The sequence below is a fragment of the Ursus maritimus genome, unplaced genomic scaffold (genome assembly GCF_017311325.1).
Source record: "Ursus maritimus isolate PB19 unplaced genomic scaffold, ASM1731132v1 scaffold_15, whole genome shotgun sequence".
NCBI lineage: Eukaryota > Metazoa > Chordata > Mammalia > Carnivora > Ursidae > Ursus > Ursus maritimus.
Window position 1 is genome coordinate 13,017,799 of NW_024423897.1, and position 19,335 is coordinate 13,037,133.

Consider the following 19,335-nt stretch of genomic DNA (forward strand, 5'->3'; position numbering starts at 1 on the left):
TTTTTTTTTAAGAATATTTGGAAATATATATCTACAAATGACCTGGAGTTATAGAGTGAAGTTTTATTTTCCTTCTACTTTTCCTCATAGCCTGTACCTACTCGCCCACCTTTCCTCTCTCTTTCATTCTGTCTCCTTCTGTCGTGATTTTCCTTTCTTTCTTCCTCTCTCAGAATCCTGTCTCTCAGCTGTATGCTCTGCTTTGCTCTGGACTGCTGGACAGGGGTCTGTTGTTCTTGTATGAATTATGGAAATAAGGAAACCTTCAAATTCTTTAAGACAGAGGCAATGAAGCAGGTGGGAATCACTGCGTTGAGAACAGAAAGCAATTCCCAGGGCAGAGGACTGAACAACAGAATGTGAATGAAAGGACCTATTGATGTGGGGTGGGGGCTTTTAGCTGAGGCTCTCTGTTTAAATATGTAGCCCAATAGACCAAGTTAAAGATTCCAAATAGCAGTGGGAAAGCTATTCTTGACAGTCGGTCAATTTTGCTGACACTGTTAAAGGTTTTCTTGGGTTCTGGTGGTTTTGTTTCCGGCTTGACTTCTTTTGGTTCTATGGTTGCGCTTTTAGCAATCGTGGCTAAGCCGGGGTCACCCCTGGCCAAATTAGGGGTGTAGCTGGTTGCTGTTGGAGCGTAAGTGTTGTTTTTCTTAATGAGAGGATCCTTCACTTTCTTTGGCTGTAGAAGGGAAGAGTAAAAGCATTTTGTTCAGTAGACTGTGGGAAGGAAGTCTGTAAGTTGCTGAGCAAAGTGACCTTTACTTTGGAACCCAAACTTATGCTTTGTTTAAAATGTGAGAAATGTAACATATGACTGTATTATTAAGACAAATGAAAAATGCAGACACAAATGCCCAGTTATAAAATCGACAAGTTTGGGCATCTACTGTACAGCACAGGGTTTACAGCAAATAATACATATCCTAGACTTGAATGTTGCTGAGACTAGGTTTTAAATGTTCTCACCACAAAGGAAGAAATGGTAACTAAGTGACAGGATGGAGATGGTAACTGATGCTACGGTAGTAATGGCTTCGCAACATATAAATGTATCATATGAACCACACTGTATACCTCAAACTTACACAAGGTCATGTGTCACACATCTCAATAAAGCTGAAAAAAAAAAATACCCAGTATTTTCCAGGCTTTCCCGTCAGGAGGTCGAGTGATGTGATGCCAGTTTAGGAGTTTATCCTCAAGAAGCTTTGTAGCCTCAGCCTTTACCCTCTGGAGACATATTACCGCCTCATGAAGAAGCCTGGACTAGAAAACTGGGCGACCAGAGATCATGGGCTGTGAGAGGCCCAGACAGTATCAGGCCCCAGCCGAGTGAGAGGCCATTGTGGATGCTCTCCCTCTGGTGGAGCCTCTAGTGTACTGCAACCATGTTACGGAGCCCACAGCCTCCTCCTACCAAAGGAAGTACCACCAGGTTGTTCCCAACCCCAAACGCTTGGTGATTACTTTAGGGCACTAAGTTTTGGAGTGGTTTATTTTGCAGAAGTTAAGTTAAGTGCCGAGCCAGCTATTATTTGTTCCTTCTCCCCATGTTACAAGTGGGAAAATGATAAACCAGAGTTATTCAGGGTATTCTGAAGTCACAATGTCAGCTGCTTGTCCGTGTTATCTGTGCAATGAGTCACAACTGCAGCATTTATTGGGGTTTCTGTCATATAGGAATTTCTAAAAACTGCAGTGGATCATTGTTTACAGCTATGTGGTCTGACAGAGTTGCCATGAGCCACTTGAGACTATCGAGCTCCTGAAATGTGGCTAGTGTGTAAGTATAAAATAGGTATAGGATTCTGAAGACCTGCTATAAAGGAAAGAAAAAGAATGCAATATATCTCCTTAATAGTGTTTTTTATTGTTTACACATTGTGAATACAATATTTTTGATATACTGGTTAAAGCATATTATTAAGTCACTAATTCTACACCTGAAACTAATATCATACTGTACGTTAACTAACTAGAAATTAAATAAAAACTCGAGAAAGAAAAAAAATTTAGTTTTTCTGGTTTGTATTTTTTAAATAAGGCTATTAGAAAATTTTAAATTACATATATGGCTCACATTTGTGGCTTACATGTTTCTGTTGGACAGCACTAGCCTAGAAGAGTTCTCATTCTTTTGTGCACACTAAATCGCTAGTTAAAAATTTTTTAAGGGCAAATATCTAGGGCACAATCTCATGTTTTGAATCAGAATTCCTCAGGAGCAGAGTCTGGTTACTGATACTGCAGAAGGGTATACAGAGAATACTGATGAGCAGCTAAACTTGACCAACCAGACTCAATGCTTTCTGAATAATTTGTATTCTTATTTATTGAATCAGAATAAAACATTACTAACAGAAGACCTGCTGTTTTTTTACAAGGCACATTAGTCAGGAATTTTAACAGGTTAATTTTTTTATTACCCAGCCCTGTGACCTATCTGCTACTTTTCCCCCCCTCTCTGCATCCTTAAGAATTACATTAGGACAACAACAAAAAGCCCAGAATTTTTTCTTTCTAGTATTACATAGTTAAAAGTAAGGCCGCTTACTCCAAGTGTGCTCCTATTTTATAATGAAGACAGATTTGGTTAAGCTTTATGAAGAGTGACAGAAATTTCCATAATTATGTGTACAAAAATAAAGCAAGTAAAAGTGATTCTCTCTTTCAATGTCAAAATGACTATAGGGTCAAAATAGATATGGTTTAGTAGGTTACACAGGGAAACACTAATACCATATGATTTCACTTATATGTGGAATCTAAAAAACAGAACAAATGAATAAACAAACACAAAGCAGAAACAGACCCATAATTATGGAGAACAAACTGTTGGTTGTCAGAGGGGAGGGCATGGGGGTGGCTAGGCAAAATGGATGAAGGGGAGTGGGAAATACAGGCTTCTAGTTATGGAACGAGTACATCATGGAAAGAAAAGGCACAGCATCAGAAATATAGGCAATGGTATTGTAACAGCGTTGTATGGTGACCATTGGTAGCTACACTTGTGGTGAGCATAGCATTAATGTATAGAGCTGCGGAATCACTAGGTTGTACACCTGAAACTAGGTAACATTTTGTATCATCTATACTGGAATAAAAAAAATAGACGTGGTCTATTTCAACCCAGTTAAACAGTCAAACTGAACTTGTATTAGTCCATTTCTTAAAAAATAAGAGTTCTAACATTGCAGAATACATTAAAAAGCATGCATGTCCTTTAGATAAAATGTGTATGTACTCTATTGTGGAAGAGAGGCAATGGGTTCCAATCTAATCAAAACTTGTTGAGTGACAGATACCCTGTTGGAAAAACTGAAACAAATAATCTGCAGCAGGAAAAATTCTTGGAGAAGAGTTTATATTATTGACAGGTTTGATTTCTCCCAGGGCCAAATTATTATAATACTCTACTACTAAAGTTTCTCAAGTTAAGTGCTTTTATTTGTAACATCATGTTGAATAAAATATTGAGAAATATCTGGTTTATCAGGAAAGAATGCTTAATAATCTTTTCTAATTTTTGAGAAAGTTGAGCTCCTCTGTATTCTTTAAGAAATTGGTATTTCTTTAAGCAATTCACCCTATGAAAATGGATCTTAAGTAGGCTCCTGAATGCTCACTTGATAATGTGATGACTTACAGAAACTTTCTTTTTATTTTCAAGTTACACCATGTTAGAGATTGAAAATTTAACTCTCCTGAAAACACTCACCTGGTCATAGAAAACATATTTTATTCATCCTCTCTGAATGTCAAAATGAGACCTGGATCACACTGTGCTCACACTCCCTGTAATAAGCAAATCAAACCGGCAAAGCCCTGGGGCAGACTTTTACAGAGGTAAAGATAATTTACAGAAAATATTATCTTTCTCATTAGGATGACAGATACAGACAGATTATTGATAAATATATATGTATATTTATAGATAAGACACAACTCTACCTACATCCGTATTTGTGTACTGAATAACACGGACTGTAGATTGATAGAGATCAGAGTATTTTTTTTGAGACACAGCACTTGAAAAACGAATACAGGGTCAGACAGATAAACATAAACTGAACTGTGAGCTCAACCAATGCCTCAACCCAAATTCTATGTTTTCCAGACAAATTCATCTCACAGGTCACTAACGACTGACACTTAGGAGACAGAATCAGAAAGACACTGGTCTCTTGCAACAAAGAAAGCATTCAGAGAGAAAAGCCATTTTTCCCAATGTTGGCATATCACTTTTCAGTTGTGTATCACCCACGTTTGCATATCATTAATTCTAAAGCACTTGAGCAGACTCTTTCAGTGATTCTAAGATGTGCCTTTAAAAATGTTCACATCTATGAATCTGGGCTACGTCTTATATGTGGTAGTGTCTTACGATGAACTATTTTCCATGTTTGGCTCTCTCTCCTTTGGGCTGCCCTTCTGTTCTAGGACAAATGGAGACCATCCATGGCTAAAGGAAGTATCTGACAATCACTCTGTCCTCACACTTTTACTCCTCTCTCCAACTGGTAAATGCAATCCCTTTGTTTTGTTCCTTCTCTCTACTGAACCTGAGCCAAGGTCCTTGGTTTGCAGATTCAGAGAATTCTTTTTCTTTTTATACTTGGCAAGCATGTTTCAAGGCAAGTGAATTTTGAGGGCCTGGTTCAGGTTCCGTTGGCTGCCAAAGTGGATTCTACACAGACCTTCTTTTGCTTGTGCTTGTGTAGGAGATCATCAGGGTATTCAGCTGATTCGTCTGTGCCTGAGGGGTAAATCTAAAAGAGCTTTTACTTGGCAGCATCTTTGCTTTCCCATTTATGCATATATTAATGGTTCATCTTATAATCAGTAACAGTTTAAATTAGTTTAAATATGGGAGATGTTTCCAGCACAGAGGATTCTCTTTTCTAGTATATCTGTACAGCTATGAGGAAAACACCATTAAGTTAATTTCTTTACTACAGACCCTTCCAGATTCTTGAATATCCTGTGACTCTGTGATATAGTACACGTATTGTGTATTCAAGCGTATTCAACCACAGAACTTTATTCTTAGGGACTATCTCATGATACTAGTACTCTGAGGGATAGAATTTTGGGGAAAAGCTGCTACAGAGTGATTCCTCCCAGATTATTTCTAGACGTCTTAGAATCTCTGTGTCTCTGACTTTGACCTTTTTTCCACCATTCCAAGGTTTGCTTGCATTTTGACATATTTTTCCTTCAAGCCAAAGAAGTAGAAATATCCTCGCCACATGTGCTTTAAAATACACTTGAAAACAGGTTCTAATTTAGAAAAACAGTAATGAGCTTGACTTGATAATTTTCTACAATGAAGAATTTTTCTGTGATTTGTGTATGATCCTTAAAGTTAACCTCTAATTTGGAAAGGAAATATATTTCCTGTCCTTTACTTCACTGAAAATTGGAGATAATACATTTTGTAAACTAAATTTAGTTGAGGCATTAGAATTAATAATATTTATGACCAAAGTGATTAGGCTCAGAAAACAACCAAAAGACTATGATTTTCAAGTTCAAATTATAATGGCATAAATTTATTTGCTCCTAATGTCAAGTCAAAACTGTTCTCAAATCAATAGAGACCACGGAAGGTATATTTGAGTAGAAATGTCTGCCTTTGTCCGTCCTTTATCTCCTTCACTCTACTCTGCACATCGGCCCACTTAACCAACCTCTCTCTTTAGCACTACCAAAATTACCACAGCAGACAGTTACTTACGATATAAGAAACAGAGAATCCTCATTACCCTGTCTCTGCATTCTTCATCCATTCCCCAAAGTCCAAACATGCCATCTCACAGGTTTAATAAGACATACAGTGACAGATCACAGGGCATATTAAAGTACTCACCTTTTCTGGAACCACACTTTTGCCATCCCATGCATAACCTCTCTTGGTGAAATAATTGACTGTGGCAAACTCGATCAGAGCTGAGAACACAAAGGCATAGCACACTGCAATGAACCAATCCATAGCAGTGGCGTAAGCCACCTTAGGGAGGGAATTTCTGGCACTGATACTCAAAGTTGTCATGGTGAGCACAGTTGTTACTCCTGTAAAGAAAGAAATGAAATGAACCTGTAGGTTCATACTACAAAATTTGATCACTGGAGGTCAGCCTACTTGTGCAAAGGGAAACCAGCGGGACCATAGATACAGTGTGTTTTTCAGTTCATCCCATTTGAGTTTGGGATGGATGAGTTTTAATTTAACCCCAGTGTAGTTGGTAGTTCACGGTATGGCAGTATTGAGGGGGATCTCCTGGAAGGATAAACTGCTCTGCTATTGAGAAGTTGTTAATAAGATAGTGAATTCCTTTAAATGGGTGCTTGAACAAGGTGTCCTGGGCAGGAAAGGAAGTAATACTGTCTCATTGTCCCCAACTCTTTGAAACAGAAAGCACTGATCTTCATTGTCTCTTATCCACAAGAAATTGCTGGACCCTCCATTTCATATTCTATCTGCATATCCTAAATGTAGAAACCAAGAAGCCAACAGCTTCTTGTTATTCAATCATTGCTAGATAATTGAATTATTTTAGGATAATATTTTTTTACATTACTTTTAATTAATTATTTTAGGATAATATTTTATTACAAATTCTTCTGCTTTTTTACTATCTTTCCCCTCAATTCTGATCCAGCTCCTCTTTTGAAGAAAGTCCTGGAATGTGTTGCATGTCACTTGCTTGAGGGCAAACAGCACAGAAATGGCAAAACAAAAATTTGAGCACAAGGTCACCTGATTCAGATGTCTACAATCTTTCCTTTTTTCTGTTAATGCTGCCCCATCTGCCCTATTCTGCACATCCATCCCTAATGATTAAAGTTACCAATATTCAAAGCGGTTTTCAAGTCAGTTGTTCTCAGCTTATTTAGATAATTAGTATATGTAATGCAGTATGATAGAATACTGTAAGAGACCTTTTAAGCCATTTGAAAATGCATTAAAAATTCACAATAACCCAGCAGGCTGCATGGTATGGAAAAACTTTTCACCTCTTCCCGTGACTAGTCCCAAACTCACCACTTATTAGCTCAATGGTCTCATAGGCAAATTCACTTCTAGGGACCTCAGTCTCCATATCTGTAAGAGGGGTGATTTAGATTTCATTCTCTCCACTATCTATCATTGCTGATATTCTAAGAGAAATTTCTGCACAGTTATTCACCAGATTATTTGAGGATTAAACATAACAATATGTAAAACATTTTAAAGATGATAAATTATTGCTGTGGAAGATATTTTCATCTGATGTGTCTAAAACTCATATCTATGGTTACCCCTTTTGATTAATTTTTAGAGAATCAGCAGTATCACACAGCTGGTAGGTGGTTAATTCTTCACAGCTGCTTTAAACTATCCAATATTTCCTAGTTTTCCATGAATTTTAAGGTAAATGATCTTTACAACTATGTTAGGAAGTGATAAGATTAAGAAGAAACACAGAAACTTTTATTAAATCGTATTTTTGATACACGGCCACAGGTATAGGGAATAGACTTACTTTAAACTTTGGAGGTGTTACAGAAAGTTCTGGGGCATTATCTGTATTATATAACCAATAAATGGTTTAAGAAATAATGGCTAGTAAACAGCTCTTAAATTTACATATCAGTATTGAGCAAAGAGCAAGGTAATTAAATGTCGGTATTTGAGGAACAGAACACCCCAGTTTCAAATCCCGGCTCTTTCATTGCTGAATGACCTTGGGAAAATTGCCTCACAATTCTGAACTTTTTTTTTTTTATTTTTTTTTGCAAATTAATTTTAATAAGTCTAACTCAGAGAACTATTATGAATACTAAATAAACTACTGTAATAAAGTGTTTAGCATTGAGCCTGATACCCAAGAACAGTGAATGGCTATTATTATTGACAACTTCAGTCTCTGTTAATAAATCTCTGCTGCAGTGAATTCCATTTTTTTTTTTTTTCAAATTTTGGTTCACGTAGGCAACTGTCAGAAGTAATTTGGGAATGTGTGTTCTTAAACTAAATGTATCCATAAATTAAGTTAAGAAGGGCATAAAAAGAGGTGCGTGCGTGCGTGCGTGGTCTTATAATTCCCGCTCCAGGGACAGGGTAAAGAACAAAAAATGTGTTGAGCATCTATTGAGTTCCAAGAACTCAACCTGATAATTTACATATTTTACTTTATTCTTCTCAATCTTTTAAAGAGCACTATTTTATTTTAATTGTTCTCTCATTTAAAAGGTAACTGAATCTTAGAAAAATGAAGATTGAACCTAAAACTTGGATCTTTCTGGCAGCAAAATCACACAACCACATTGCCTCTAAATGACAGAAAGCATGGACCAGCAAGAAGATGATGTTTGAAGACATAAAACAGGCTTCAACTTTGTTGCATTCTGGATGCCCCATAATAAACTGTTACAAAGTATAACTTCCTCTTTTTTTCTTTTTTCATTTGTGTATTTTTTTCTTTAAATATCTGTGACCCTCCCAGGCAACTCACCCAGCACAGAGGAATGTGCTGAGTTGAGACTAAAAACAATAGAAACATGTGTTCTAAGTAAATGTTAAAAGGCTAAAGGTCTTGGGAAATTGTATTTGTGATTGTACTGAACTTAAAACATCAGAAATATATAACTTGATACACGGAAATACTTGCCACAGTTGAGTTTACAGATATGTAGTTATGTTTACCAAAAGGGCATGAGTTGGCTGAGATATCAGATTGTTGAAAATGTTAAGAGCGAGGTTTTTGACTTACAAACATTCCAAAATGTTTTAGAGAATTTCCAAAAAGGAAAGGTATGATTTATTAGGGTAATAAGGGGGAAGAATGAGCATTTAAAAAAATATTTTTCACTATAGTGCTATTGTTCATGCTACAAATATAAACATAAAACATAAAATATGTTCTCTATTCTATTTTTCTCAATTTCCAGTGAATAAAGGGCTCAAACTGAATATACACATAGAAATAAGCATATTGATAAGAGTTCAATCTTCAATTCTAGTAAGTGGCTTCAACAGTAGTTAATATTAACAAACGATAATAAAAAAAAGTTTGAAATGAACTACTCTTGTGGTCTGCAGCTGGAATCATTCTGGATCTTAATACACCTGTGTTTCTAGGCTACTGTTAGTGCAAAGATTTGGTGGTTTCCAACCTGGAAGCACTTTGCTAAGTTCAGAAGAAAAGACTCTTTTCTGGGCATTTGTCCTGCTTTTTTCCTGAAATAACTGATTTTCCATACCTTCCTTGCCTATTCTTAAAGAATGATACCACAGGGATCTCTGAACATGAATAAACCTTAGTTTAGATTATAAACTTCTTAAGGCTTTTTATTCTGTGGTAAAGAGTCTTAGACATAGCATGTGCCTAGTTGATATTTACATGCATCTATTTACATACATTAAAACAACTTGCTATTTAAAGAAAGAGTTTTTTAAAATCACACCATAATGAGAATGGTAATTCTTTGAATCTTTCTATTGTGCTAACTTCAGATTTTAATGTATAAGTATTTTTTCATTCCATTTGTGGCATCACCAGTATGATATAACTTGCCCTCCAGAGCCCTGTCCGCATATTTTGATTGGCACTTACCAAAGACAGTCCTCGCTGGTACAGACTCTCTGTTGAGCCAGAAGGAGACTTGGGAGAGAATGACTGTCATTATGCATGGCAGGTATGTCTGAATAACAAAATAGCCAATCTTTCTCTTCAGGTGGAAATGAGTGGTCATAACAACATATTCTCCTAGAAGGTGAAACAGACAGTGAGGTGAGCAATTTGACCTTGAAAAGAAGTTATCTCTGGATTTTTCCATCAGCAGCAAGAAACTAGTCTTAAAACATATCCTGTCTCCAAGTGATATCAGGTTCCTGAAGAGAAAATGTTTATCCAGGAAAGAACAGAGACAATGTAAAAACACCAAAATGGGTTTGAGGATGAGCCTGAGGTGCCAGAGATCTCATGGATATTGCTATGTCCTTATCCTGGGATATCACACATTTGAGAGACATAGCTGAACATCTATTTACAGACTGGCTTTAATGACCATGAAGGCAATGTGTGAGATCCTGATGACACATACTAATGGATTAGAACAGACCAAATCCCCAGTTTACCACTTCGGAAGACACTCAGGCTGTCTAATGAAGGAGCTTTGGTGTCCAAGTTAGGGGAATTCCAGTTCTAATGCCAACACATCCTCTCAGCAGCTCTGCGACCCTGGGTAAGTCATTTAGCTTAGCCTGATCTTTGGAATGAGGAGAGTGGGATAGAATTCAGGGTTTCTCAAATTTTATTTGGAGGAATACCTTCACCAGAATCACCAGGGAAGGTTTTAGAAACATTCAGTTCTTCAGGTACCACCGAGATACACAGACCATTCTTTAAGGGAGGCCAAGGAAAATCCACTTCAATACAGCTTTTGAACTGTTGTAATTTCTAGCCTGGGCTAGGAAACAGTGGACTAGCTGGGCACACTTCATGGTCTTTGTATACATCAAAGTCTGATTTCATTTAAAGATCCAAAGCGATTGACACGCAACCCAAATTACAGGAGTTTTTTTTTAATTGATGTTATATTTTCTCAATTATAAATCCTAGAAAATTTTAGCTTTATCCATTCTGAATATATACTTAGATATCTGTGGGTGGGTAGGAGAGAAATAGGTGTGTTCTTACTAAGAAAACATCACTTTCTTTGGTATTCACATTGCTCCAAATTTCTCCTTCCCTTCAACTCCAAATTTTGCCCGACACAACCTGTGATTTATGTCTCAGCCCATGGCCATCTAGCTCCAGCCCCTATAATGTGGCTAAAACTGTTCATGATCTCTTAATATTCCAATCTTCATCTTTCTGCAAAGTAATTGTAGAGGTTCCTGGTGTAGGTCTGCTTTCAGCCTTCTTCCCCCAACCCGGCTTTTTTTTTTTTTTTTTTTTTTTGTCTCTAACCAGGAATTTCCTTTCTCACCCCTGCTCCTAGCATCATTGGTATCTAGAGGGCAGCCAAATCTACAGCTCCAAGTGACACTGCTTTCAAAATCAACCTGTATTCCCAAATACCTACTGGACATCTCAGAGATATGATTTTTCATTATCACCACCTATGTTCAAAAACTGACATTAGTGAACCTTTCCCATAAAAAAATATAATGACCAGAGTATAGCTGTGCTGCTTTTCCACTTAAAGTCCATCTCTAAATTCATGGTACTCTCTCTCATCTGTCTGCTCGCTCAGGCTACAGTCCTGGAATCAAATCTTGGATGTTAAATAGGGCTTCTGAGGGAGAGAGAAAGGAATGAGTTGATTACCACAATTTTAATTTCTCCTGTGCAGTATCTCTCAGTCTATCTCTTATATCATGGTCACTGCTCTTATCTACTTTGTAGATCTATTAACTGCCTTGTTTATCTCCAGTCACTTCCTCACTCATTTTCCCTAAATTTTGATCTCAGAGTAATCTTTTTAAAGCATACATAAAATCTTAAAATACCTTAATGGATTCCCATTATCTACAGTAAGGTGTCTCAGCCTCAGCACTACTGACATTTCAGACCAGATACTTGTTTGTTGTGGGGGCGGTCCCATATGTTTTTGGATATTTCACTTGACCTCTACCCACTAGATGCCAATAGCAAACACTCTGCCCTTCCCCAGTGTACTAATCAACAGCGTCTCCAGTGTTACCTACTGACAAGCAAACTCTGTTACCTGGATTTAAGATTCTCCATGTCGTAGCTCTAATATGCATTTCAGTATCATTTCTCATGTCTTACCACACATTTTCACATCTCAGTATCTTGACCTACAAAACTCTCTACTTGACATCTATTATTGTTGAATATTTTGTTCATCTATAGGTTGGGCTCAGTCCATAGCAGACTAGGAAGAAATGTACTATAGAGCAAAGTTTATTAGCTTGGGTTCAAAACTTAGATATGCTATTTTCTTTCTGGATAGCCTTGGGTAACTCGCTTATAGTCTCTGATCCTCAGTTTCCTAATCTATAAAAAAGCGAGAAGTATATTGTGGGGAGAATAAAGAATAAGGGCTCTAATTAAGATCATGCTATGTAAGAGTTTTAAAATAAATTTTAGTTCCTTTCTCCATTTTCTTCTCTTTCCCCACCAATCAGAATTGGTAAAAACACTGGTAAAATAAATGCATTTACTCTTTATAGGAGAAAATCCATCCACACACGCAAGTATGCTTTCACTGCTAATTGTTAATAATGATAAAAATTGCCATTGACTGATATAATAATAAAATCTCATACTTTTTATTTTAGCTAACTTATATGCTTATATCCCTCTCACCAAACTGAAGGTTAACTGGGAAGAGGGACAGTTCTTTGAATACAGCACGGTTTTACATATTTTAAGTATTCAACATCCGTGTATGGTAAAAAGGAAGGCACTGAGGTTTAAGGGCACTCACTGAAATTAACATCTACGAGACTCTCCCTTTGGGAGGGTAAATACAATATTTATTAATTTCTTTTCAGTTTCTGTAGATACCTTGGGTGATGACTTCAAGGTCATATGAAAGAAATGAGTGATTCAAATTTGAAAAAAATGCAGAAAACCAATTTTCCCAGGACTACTGAGATGTAGTCTTATGTGGACATGGCCATGTTACATTTCACCCTCTCAGGAGTATGCATTATTATTCCTAACCATTCATTCAACTGTGGTTTATAAAATGTCATTAGCTCAAAGAAAAAATTCCATCTTTCATATAATGTCAGAAAGATGAGTGTCTATACATCTTCCATTATTATCTTTTGTTGTTCACAATGTGACATTTTAGGAATTCTGCAAAGAATGTTATTTTGGTGGAGCTATTATTCCACAGTATATTTGTTATATAAACCACTTCCTCACTAACAAATTAGAGGAAAAACAGAATTTCAAATTTATTGAAATAATTTTCCTAAATTAAAAAAAAATCTAAGAAGTTTTGGCACAAAACATATAAATAAGGAGAAAAAAAGGCAGCAAAGTCAGAATCATGTTGTAATAGTTTAAAAATGAAAGAAAAACACAATAACAAAAAAATCAATCCCCTAAATTGGATTGAAAGAGTATCTCTAGACATCAAGTGCTTATGCACTAAGCATGTCAAATTCTTTTCCTCTAATTCAACAGTCTAGAAGAATTGTAATTCAAATATCCTTGCATATCATGTAACCCTCAGGGAAGCTTGTAAATTAGATGTGACAATATTTCTGATACATTACCATACAAAATTAAGGAGAAAGAAAGAAAAGAAGCTGGGATATAATTCTATAAAGCAGCTTCGAGGGTTTGGTTAGCAAATGGCTTCCATTTGCCTGAAGAGTAAATACTTTGCTTAACTTCAGTTTCCTCATTTGTTCGATTAAAATGATAATGCTTTACTTAACTACTTCCTAGCATACTGGGAGGATAAAATGAAATGATAGATATGAAAGTCATTTAAAAAAATTGAGTCACATGCAGATTGACAGTGTGAAGACAGAAACGATAGAAATGTATTCTCTCCAGCTCTAGAAAGCAACCATTCACATCAACAAAGTTGTAGTAAACATTAGGTCCTTATAAACCTGTCACTTTCCTTACAAGTATTCTAAACTTTGTGCTTTCTAAGCTATGTGTTCCCTAAGTTTCTATGTTACTTTTTTAATAGGAATGAGGAATCAAAAATATCACTGAGGGAAGAATTGGTATTTTAATATCTGAATCAAAGAGTTCTAGAATAGAAATAAGAAAAAAAAAATGGTTAGAGTTCTAAGCCACTTAGCCCTTCTGGACCAGTCTCTTCATCTTAAATATGAATAGGTTGACCAGATGACTATAGAAGTCTTTTTGTCCTGCCCCCAGCCCCTAGTTTTTACAGTTTATGGCTACAGTTATTTCTCTGGAGATCATGTTCTAGGCTTCATAAATGGGGGCCCTGAGGCTCCTTGGATGAATGTTGATCACTGCTGTTGCCCCCTGGTCAGGGAAAATGGTTGCTTTCCTCATTCATTTTGACCCTGCAGGGTCATACTTAAATCAACTCATCTAGAGAAGACTATCTTTAAGAAAGAGGATCTCACGATTTCTCTTGGTCATTTGTTCTAAAGATAAAAGATAGTCATTCATAAAGAAGAAACATTCTTATTCAGCAAAGCTAACCTAAATTTCCTTTGATCAAATCTGTCTATTGACTTAGGTAAATATTAAGGTTTTACAGCCATCACCATGTACTTTAAAAAGGCATTGCATATTATTATATTCTTACTGTTTTCTGGCCATGAAATTATCATTATGCCTGGTCACTAATTTCATTATTATATTTCTCTGTATAAGTCATATTTTCATGCACTTTAATCACTGTTGTAATTTTTGCATGGGCTCTCCTTAAAGAATTACTTAGGAAACATAATGTGGTGTAGTAGAATGAGGGGGCCGTATCTGGGGTCCAGTTCCAAACTGCCTTCTCTGAAACTTCAAGCAGAAATGACTTCTTTATGCTATGTAACTCCCTTGCACTAACTCTATCATCATTATTAATAGTAATAACTAATATTTATTACATAATTTTTACATGTCAGATGCTCTAAGTAGGTTACATGCATTTTTCTTATTTCAATCTCACAGTAACTCATGAAGTAGATCCATTTATCATCTTCAAATTGTACAAGAGAAAGATGAATAGAGAAATGTCTTGCCAAAGGTCAGACAGTTAATAAGTAGTAAAACCAGCATTTAAACCTTCACAGTATAATTCCACAGTCCACACTCTTAAATCCATGCTGCACCACATTATTGCATTTCACACATGTCTATGTTGCCTGTTACTAGTCATGTGGTTGAGAGCACTCTGCAGCTAGACTACCCCCAGGTTCAAATCTCAGCTCTGCCACTGCCTAGCTGTGTGACCTAGGAAAAAGAGTTAAATCTCTCTGGCTTCAATTCTGTCCCATCTGTAAAATGGATATAATAACATTAATACCTATATCCTGGGATTGCTGTATTAGAACAATGCCAAGTGCATGTTAGCTACTTATATCAATCAACTATGCGCTTCTTGAAGACAGGATTTACGTGTCCTTCATCTATCTTTCCCAGGCCCAATTACATTGTCAAACACAGGAAGTGATCAAATGGTTGAAGGAATTAGCGAACAAATGAGTGAATAACATAGAATTATATTGGATTTGAGAGCTGACTGGAGTCATCCTTCTATGTGCCTGTAAAGGTTTTTCTCTGCCAGGTGAGTAGGTGTACTTCAAATGAAATCTCCAACTTAATGTCTTCCCCCAAATCTTACGGCAGACCCCGTGAAAGATATCAGGCCTCTAATGGGTTTGCACTGAATTAAAAAATGCAAGCATTGGACTGAGTCTCATATTCCCCCTCCTATGTCACTGAAGGGATCTAGAGGTATCTGACTTGGAAGAGATCACGGGTAGTACGTATGAATGTGTTTTCACATGTGAGTTGGCTCAGGCAAGTAGGAAAACCCCTTCTAAGAGGTGATCTGAATTGCTTCTCTCACCACAGAGAATTCTAAGGTAGAGGAAGATGGTCTTTACCTCATCATGCTCCACGTGGTGCTCTTTCTTGCTATGATTCCCAGTCTTCTGGCAGGAACAGGGAGCTAAAGCACTCAATGTCATTTATCTTAATGTTTTTAGGCCTTCACAAGGATATGTGAAATAGGGGACTGAAGACCTTAAAGATCTTTGTTTTTTCCCACAGAAATCTATCAGGATGGATTTTGGATCAGCTAAAGTAGACCCAGAGGAAGTATTGCTCAGTCTTTTATTGTGAGGTTGAAAATGTACACCAAACTGAGCTCCTACATCTGAGAATTTGCTCACTATTTTCCTCACCTCCCTTGCCCCTCCACCAATATCCATTATGGGAATGACAAGAAAAAGCTCTTATTTGTACAGGTAAATTGCTGCTTTAGTGCAGAATGAGTACTTTTAACAGACCCAATGTATGAGGTCCAGCCAGTTTGGTGATGGTGGGTTGGGCCACTGCTTCTCATCCCCTAGGTCCATTTATGCCTGTGTATCATTTCTGAATAACTTGAATGTATGTAGCCTAAATCCTGATGAAGCCAGAGATGACTCCAAGTTCATCAGAATGAGCCATTCACTTTGCAAACATGGAAATTAGTCACAAAGAGGGATGCAGTGACATGTCAAGGTCACTAGCACTAGAATTAGAGCAGAGGTACTCCTTTCTCTGAGTAATCCTCCTGGCTTGTATATACTTCTACTATTGAATGCATGCCACTGGGTTTGAGTTCATTGATTTCACATCCCTCAGCCTTCATTCTAATGATAATGGAGAATTTCTTGAAGGAAAGTTCTGTTTATTATTTTCAGTGTTCTGGGCCTAAAACGGTGATTATTTGGTTGCCAACAAATACAGCTTAACAACATGAAAGTCAACTGCAGCAATTCCTCCTTGATTATCCTAGGCTGGATACATTTATTGTTTTACTCATTAATTCACAATATTTATTTAGTGCCTCTTCTGTTTCAGCTACTATAGTAAATAATAGGGATACAGAAGACAGATATGGTCCCTGCCCTCACAAAAATGTTAATCACAGCATTTACCACCCATTTTGATAATTATAGTTTTATGTGTTTGTCTTCCCTTAGGCTTCCGATTCCATGACAGCAAGCTCTCCCCCTTGTCTGTCACTGACTCTCCAGTGCCTACCACAATATCCAACTTATAACAGCATTTGATTTTTAAAAAAGTGAACACTGCTCATTTTCTTATGTTTTCCCACATAACTTATGAGGGAGAGAAATTTTCAGTATCTTCCATGTTCTGGGATCTTCAGGACTATAGCAACAAAGACTACATACCATTTTGAGCACTTACCATATGTAATGTTCTGCTTAGTGTTCTATATTATCTCATCTTTAATGAAAAAGTATAAAATCCCCACTTTTTAGAAGAGACTAGAGTTTCTAGTTGGATAAATGACTTTCCCAAAGTCACAAGATTTCTATGTGGCAAGACCAGGACTTGAGTGCGTATCTTTCTCACTACAAAGCCTAAAACCTTTCCACTATGCCACACTCGTTTTTAATGTGGGCAAAACTGAGGAACAATCTTCTCCATTTTTCAAAACAAGAAACATAAATATTTGGGCTTCCAGAGTAGCCATGGTTGGGACAAAATAAGAAAAAGGCAGATCCCATTAAGCAGGGATTTTCCAATAACCAGAATAAGATATACAGACCTATTACTTGAACTTCTTAGAATTATCAGGGTCCTAAGATAAAGTCTGAAATCTAAGGAATGAATTTTTCTGACAAAAATACCACTTCTGCCCTTATTTACTACCAAATTGTATTTTTCTTAGAAATTACCAAAGTGAATGAACTAATTTAAAATTTTAAAGACAGCTATAAAAACTGCTGGTTCTTGTTAAAAAAATAATCTAAAACTATTGGGATTGAGGGAAGGTTAAAATCCATATTTTTATAATTTTCCAGACCAACGATCACATTACATATAGTCACAAAATGGATATTTGCATAATTAAACTCTTATTTCTTGAAACAACTTCAAAAGTTTAAAGTTTTGGGTCCAGCTGCTTAATAGTATCTGATCTAGTTCTTTTGGTATCTTATGTATAATGATCACTGCTACAAAGTCACCAAGATTCATTGAATCATTATAATAAATCAGGCCTAGATGATATTAATAGCTAACATTTATTGAGAGTTTTTTTTTATGTGCCAGAAACTATCATAAGTACTCTTCATGGATTTCATTCATGCCTTCCAACAACCCTGTGAGGTGGCCACAATCAACAGGCAAGGTGGAAGAGTAAGAATTTAATACATACATTCTTCCCCAAAAGTTCACATTTCTAAATACTCTGCTACCCTGATCACATAGAACTAGTGCCTTATTTTGCAAACAAAGAAACAGAGGTCAAAAGACATTAAATGAGGAATCCAAAGACACAAATCTATAGAGTTTACACTAGTTCCTAGCTTAATTGGTCTCAGGTTACTGAAATTTTCTCTCTCTCTACTTGTGTTATTGAAGAACTTACCGAATTCTCACATTCTCACAAAAACTGCTTATATTTCTTCTGACATATCTGGAATAATCAACTGGCACTTACCTGTACTAGACTGAACAATTCCAGAGTCTACTGTTTGCCCAAGAAGATCATACTGGTTTAGGCGTGACCCATCTTCTGCTACAACCACTGAGCGTGCTGGCTCTCTGGTCCACTCATAAACAACTTCTGCTCTGGTATAGGCATCTGAAGGGGAAGGAAGGAAAATGGTCTATATGTCATGCTACTTCAATTCTCCTCACTAGCTGGTGAGTCCTATCAATTTCATATTTTCAATTGCATGGTACTAGAGGGCAGGCCAGGAAAGGAGAGCCCATATCCCTTAGTTTAGGAAAACTAAAACACATTTCCCTGATTTGTTCAGTCATCTGTTCACTCTTACAACAAATGGTTATTAAGCATCTACAAAAGAAAAAGTAACTTGCTGAAAAAATCCATACCAACCAAGTTTCCCTGATGATGTGGAACACGCACTGCAGTAATGGGGACAAAACCAGACAAGCTAATAAACCTATTTCGAGCAGCGTTAAATGCAAAAAAGCCATACACAATAGGTTAAGGGCGTAGAGAATGAAGGACATGGGCCTATTCTAGGTAAAGGATGCACAGAGGGTCCTTGAGGAAATGACAGTTATATGCATGACAGAAATGAGAGTAGAGTATGTCTTGGGGCAGAGTTTGCGGGGTAGGTGAACAAAGGTTTATTTCATCCAGGCCAGGTAAAAGCTTGATATGTTTGAGGAAGAACAGGAATACCAATGTGACTAAAGCTGAGTGCATGAGAGATGAAATAATGTTAGAAGCAGGAGCCTGGGTCCAGATTATGTCGGGCCAGGGGAAGGTCATGATAAATATGAAATGTAACACTGGAAATTCTACCAAGCATCCCTTTTTAAAAGAAGTCTGGCTTTACTTCCTTTTAAATTAATTCTCCTTTTAATGGGTGTTTACTCTCATGACGATGGTGTTGATGAGTTACACCATTTGGCTCATTACACTTCTCCATCGTTTTCATTTGCCGTGTCACTTTTAACCTAGCCTATCCTTTCACATGAGAGGCGAGGTCATAATCCTGATCCCTAATTCAGGAAGGCTGGGGGAAGAGGTGTATAGAATGAGTGAGAAGGAGAAGAAGAAGGGATTCCATCGCTTTTCTGGTTTCCAGTCACAGAACACCCACTACACATGGGGTGGAATGATAGTATATACTTTCCTCTGTGTAGATGT

General features: G+C 36.9%; 1 protein-coding gene across 1 annotated transcript in view; it reads right to left on the reverse strand.

The window, feature by feature from the left end:
* Positions 1–373: 373 nt before the first annotated feature.
* Positions 374–19,335, reverse strand: part of GABRA1 (gamma-aminobutyric acid type A receptor subunit alpha1) — a 52,429-nt gene continuing 33,467 nt past the window's right edge. The window contains exons 6-9 of the mRNA XM_008692409.1: positions 18,151–18,294; positions 9,606–9,758; positions 5,876–6,078; positions 374–685 (exon numbers count right to left, since the gene is read on the reverse strand). Coding sequence (XP_008690631.1) covers positions 374–685; positions 5,876–6,078; positions 9,606–9,758; positions 18,151–18,294 — 812 coding nt within the window. The remainder of the gene's footprint in view (positions 686–5,875; positions 6,079–9,605; positions 9,759–18,150; positions 18,295–19,335) is intronic.